Raw genomic sequence first — 5,043 nt, forward strand, 5'->3', positions numbered from 1 at the left:
TTTAAATTTCTAAAAGCTCTTAGTAGTAAAATTGTAATTTAATTATATGTGTGTGTGTGTGTGTATGGCACTTAAAAATCTTTCCATTATACTTGTTAACATGTATAGTAGCAGAAGTGCTAATCATATATAAATTTCTTGTATATATGAACAAAAACAAATTCCATAAATTCCAAAAATGTAAGTATTTAGACTGCAATGTAAATATTTACCTATAAATTACCAATCATAGCCATTTTAAAGTTGCCATAAGTGAGGAAATAATCTACATAATCAATTAAGAACACTAGATCAAAAAATAATATCAATAATCAAGATGAATTGCATTATCTAATTTTTTTTTTAATCATATAATTTAAGCAATAATTGAACTAAGTCAATAGAAAAAATAGATACTCATAAAAAAATGAAGATAGCTCTTTTGATGTAAATCTCCTAATTTCATATGGTAGATGAGTTCCATCCCAAATAGATTCAGTGATAAAATTTTGATTGAAATAAAAATTCCATAAATTAAATATATATATATATATATATCTGTGTGTGTGTGCGCGCGTGGCGGGCGAAAGGTAAAAATGGATAAATACGAATTACTGTTCACTCACACAATTAATTTGTTAGAGATGGGATGCAAGGTCAACTTTAAATACCCGTTTTGTAATAAAAGATGATAGTCATTCCCAAGAACTATACGCAAAATAGTAACGTTTCAATAGGAAATAGCTTGAAAATTGACTAAGTGTTTGTCCTCGGGTTCAATCTGAGGAGGAAGGTACAATGGGATGGTTGTTTTCTCTCTTTTGTTTCTCTTGCACTATGCTTTCTACCCATTGATCCAGATGCTTCTTGGTTTTATATAACTCAGCAAGGATGCATCTGGATCTTACATTTGGAGGGTTATGATTAAACTCCTTTGACACTTGTCCCATCAAGACCTTGCTAGAAGGTGTTTACACAAGAATATGAGTTGTGAAGAACACTGTTCATGGTCATTTCCCAATTAATGTGGCCATCTAAGTGGTTGCAATGCATTTAATGTGAAGGAGATGGCTGCCTTATCCTTCCTTTTTCTTCTCTTCCTTGTTTTACACCAAGTTACCTTTGTCCCCCCGAGGATTGCACCGTCCTCCCTATACACTTGATTCTTGTCCTTCTAAGGTTAATGAGGAGTCCTCAGTATCTTCATCAATGGAAACATCCCGAACTCCTTTTTAGTTAAATAGGTCCTTTCCAAGGATTTCTCGCGAAATTCCCCTCCTTGGAAATACCCTTGCCTACTTTATTACTGCTTTGGATCCTCGTGCCTCCACAATAGCCCGCTAAAACCTCGTTTTCTGTTCCTGCCCTAGGAGAGGGAGGTTTTGTTTAAGAAGAATTGGTTGCCACAACACGCTTCCTATAAGTTCCTACGTGATAGCGTCTCTTCAACTGATTGAGACATGCTCCTGACGCTTCGAAATCCTCAACTTTGCCATAAATGCTACGGGTGGCTTGTTGTCCCCATGTTCTGCGGTCAAATTCTCATCCTACGGTCCTCATTTCTTCAATTAAAGAGGTGGGAAAACTTTCGCTTTTTTTTTTTTTTTTTTTTTTTTTTTTTTTTTTTTTGTCTCTTATATAAGGGGAAGTTTGGGGACTCTTGCCTCATTTTACTCCTTTTAGAGCAATTAATACTCCTTACCCATGTTATTGATACCGTTTCGGTTTGTCCAGTGGAACAGAATATTTTGGTACTGGCCGATTTCGGCATACCGTTTCAGGGTGTTTCGGGGTTCCTAAAAAATAATTTATATATATTCTTGTAGAACATAAAATTGTCAATTCTAATAAATAAATAACTAAATATCAAATAATACAAATCATTTAGTCTTAACTCTTAAGTCTTAAACATCAATATAACATCACTTACTCTTAACTCTTAACTCTTAAACATCAATTTAACATCACACAATAAGAACATTTAACATTAATTTAACATAATATTACTCCTCCTCCTCATCATCATCCATGAGAAAAGGATCAAATTCATCATCAAAAGAACTCCCACAGGAACTCATCCATTGGAAGATTTGTCAAGACATGTTCATTGTTGTTGTCATCATCATCATCGTCATCAACATCAATAGTTTCAAGTTCAGCATCCTCTTCCACATTCACTAGGGGTGCTAGTTTATTAAGACAATCCCAATTTATGTCATCTGGATTAAGAAGTGCAGGTTCTTCAGCCACCTAATCTCCCATCAAGTCAATGTTATCCAAGCTTATAGGATCCAATGCATACTTATTCCTTTGAATGTTCCTACCAGTCAGAATATTAAACATTAGTAACATTTTATAAACTATAATTATTTGAAAGTACATTTCATTTACATATGAGTAACGATTATAAATTTACCTTTCTCGAAGCCTCAAATTATAATGGACAAAGACCAAATCATTTACTCGTTTATGTTCCAATCTATTTCTCTTCTTTGAGTGAACATATTCAAATGTGCTCCAATTTCTCTCACAACTAGTTGCACTAAAACATTGACTTAGCACATGAATGGCAAATGATTGTAAGTCTAGAGCTCCAAGTCCAAATTGCTCCCACCATGAAACTACAATAACAAATAAAAATGTAAAATAAGCACTGCTCATGTAATCTTACAATAATAACTATAAATGATAAATAGACATATTGAAAGGAAATACTATTAAATTATTAATGTTTACCTGGATTTAGTCTCTCTCGTTGGCGGATTGCTAGTGATGTGCCAAAGTCACCAATTGATTTTTTGTACTCATCAAGTTGTGAACTTATTTTGTCTTGAATGTCAGGATCAGGAACCAACCTCATTAGAGTGCTTAGCAACCCTCTTTGAACTTCATTTTGCCTTTTAAATGAAGGCCTAAAGTATATTGCAGGGTTAAGAAAGCAACTTGCTGCATGCAGAGGACTATGAAGTTGTTTGTCCCATTTAGCATCAATAACTCTAATATAATGTCCATACAAAGAAACTTTGTTCTTCGACCTTCTTTTTATTTCCTCTTTTGCTTTGTCCATTGCTTCATACAAGTACCCCATAGCAGGTTTCTCATCCCCATCAACAAGACGAAGTACTCTAACTAAAGGCTCACTAACTTTCACTATGTGCTTTCATTGAGACCAAAACGAATAATCTTCCAAAACAATTTTACTTATCTCCTTCCCAACGGTAGTCTTAGCATGGGGGCATGAAAGCCATTTATCACAAGTGAACATTTGTCTAAGCTCTTTTTTGAACCTTAGCATGCTCTTTAGACTTAAGAAGGTAGTGGCAAACCTTGTAATTGCAGGACGACATAACTCTCTTCCATTTGTAAAATCTTGCCTCTTCAAGTCTAAAACAACTCCATGGTTGTAAATGAACTTTGTTATCTTTTTTGCCTTCTTAATTGCTTCATCAACAAGAGGGAACCACCTAGGATTAGCAATATTCTCCAACATCAAGTCTATGCAATGAGCTGCACAAGGAGAACAAAATAAAGTACCATACTTCTGCTGTAATTTTTTTCCAGCTTTTTTATACTTCTGCTGTAATTTTTTTCCAGCTTTTTTATAGGCAGAAGCATTATCTGTAATCAATTGCACAATATATTCCACACCAATTTCTTGAACAACAGAATCAAATATGTTGAACAAAGTTTCAGCATCCTTTGTAAGGCCTGAAGTGTCAATAGATTTCAAGAACATGGCTCCCCTTGGACAATACACCAAAAAATTCATTATTGGTTGTTGCTTTTGATTTGTCCACCCATCAGACATCACTGAACAACCATATACTTTCCAATCATTTTTTATATCTAACAAAAAATCATTAACTTCATGGACAACATTTTTCAAAAGGGGTCCCTTCAACTCATAAAAAGATGGCCCCTTAAATCCCGGCCCAATAACAGCAATGGAATCTATCATAGGTTGATAATAGGGTGACTGAGATGCATAAAAGGGTACATTAGAATGATACCACCATCTTGCCATATTCATTTTTGCATTATCAATCATTGCTTTTGTAGCCAAAGCACTTCTTATAGAGGGTTGAGCACCAGGGGTTGTTCTAGAAGCAAAATAACTCTTAATTTTCTTCTTTCCTCTTATTTGACCCATATCAGTGTCAACATCCTTTCCCCTAGATTTTCGTTTACCTAATGTTTGAGGGGGACTCTTTTCAACAACCCTAACCTCCTCCTCCTCCTCCTCCTCCTCATCAACATCATATGGGTTCCCAATTTCTAATTGAATCCTCCTTTTAGTTTGTTTAGATTTTTTCAAGTCTTCAATCATTTGTTTCGTTTGAAACCTAATATCAGATGAAACCTTTTTACATGGTTCAACTTGATCCCTAATCCCAGCAAGATGATACTTAAGTCTAGTAATACCACCCCTTTAATCAACTTATTACAATGCAAACATATAGTGTTATTTTTTGCATTAGGCACTACACGGGCATGAGCCTATGCGGGATCATCTGATCTTGCAGGGGCAGAGGCCACAAAAGTAGAGGAAGTACTTGCATGGGCATGAGCCCATGCGGGATCCCCTGAACTATGATGAGCCATAATTTACTGTTCAATGAAATGAAATGAAATTCAATCAAATGCATGAACAGCCATATACAGTTAATGAACAAACAAATCAAGTTAAGAAAAAAACTAAACACGGTTTGGCTAAAGCTTGAATCCGAGAGAGTGAGAGTAAAATTTATGAAGTTTACCCGATTTGTTCAATCACATATCTTAACAAACAAATCACATATCTAATATCTTAGTAAGTTCTTAAATCTTAACCACAAAACAAATCATAAGGAAAAAAAAATTATGATTTGGCTGAAGCTTGAATCCGAGAGAGTGAGAGTAGAGAAAGAATACCTGATTTGGCTGTTCAATCCAAGAGAGTGAGACTGTGAGAGAGTCAGAGACAGATGAGTATGAGAGAGTTGAGAGATTGAGAGAGCACAACGGTGAAGGATTAGCACTAGCAGTGAGCACATTGGGCAACGGCAGTGAGCACAAGCACGACGG

The 5,043-nt window shown here is 35.2% G+C and overlaps 1 protein-coding gene across 1 annotated transcript; it reads right to left on the reverse strand.

The window, feature by feature from the left end:
* Positions 1–3,139: 3,139 nt before the first annotated feature.
* LOC115950043 lies at positions 3,140–4,306 on the reverse strand. The gene has a single exon (XM_031067295.1). The coding sequence runs from the start codon at positions 4,304–4,306 to the stop codon at positions 3,140–3,142; it is 1,167 nt and encodes a 388-aa protein (XP_030923155.1).
* Positions 4,307–5,043: the final 737 nt, after the last annotated feature.

The sequence above is a fragment of the Quercus lobata genome, chromosome 6 (assembly GCF_001633185.2).
Source record: "Quercus lobata isolate SW786 chromosome 6, ValleyOak3.0 Primary Assembly, whole genome shotgun sequence".
NCBI lineage: Eukaryota > Viridiplantae > Streptophyta > Magnoliopsida > Fagales > Fagaceae > Quercus > Quercus lobata.

What these genes read in the sequence shown, in the direction of transcription:
- LOC115950043 (XM_031067295.1), bottom strand. Translation starts at nt 4,306, where the DNA reads ATGATTGAAGACTTGAAAAAATCTAAACAAACTAAAAGGAGGATTCAA.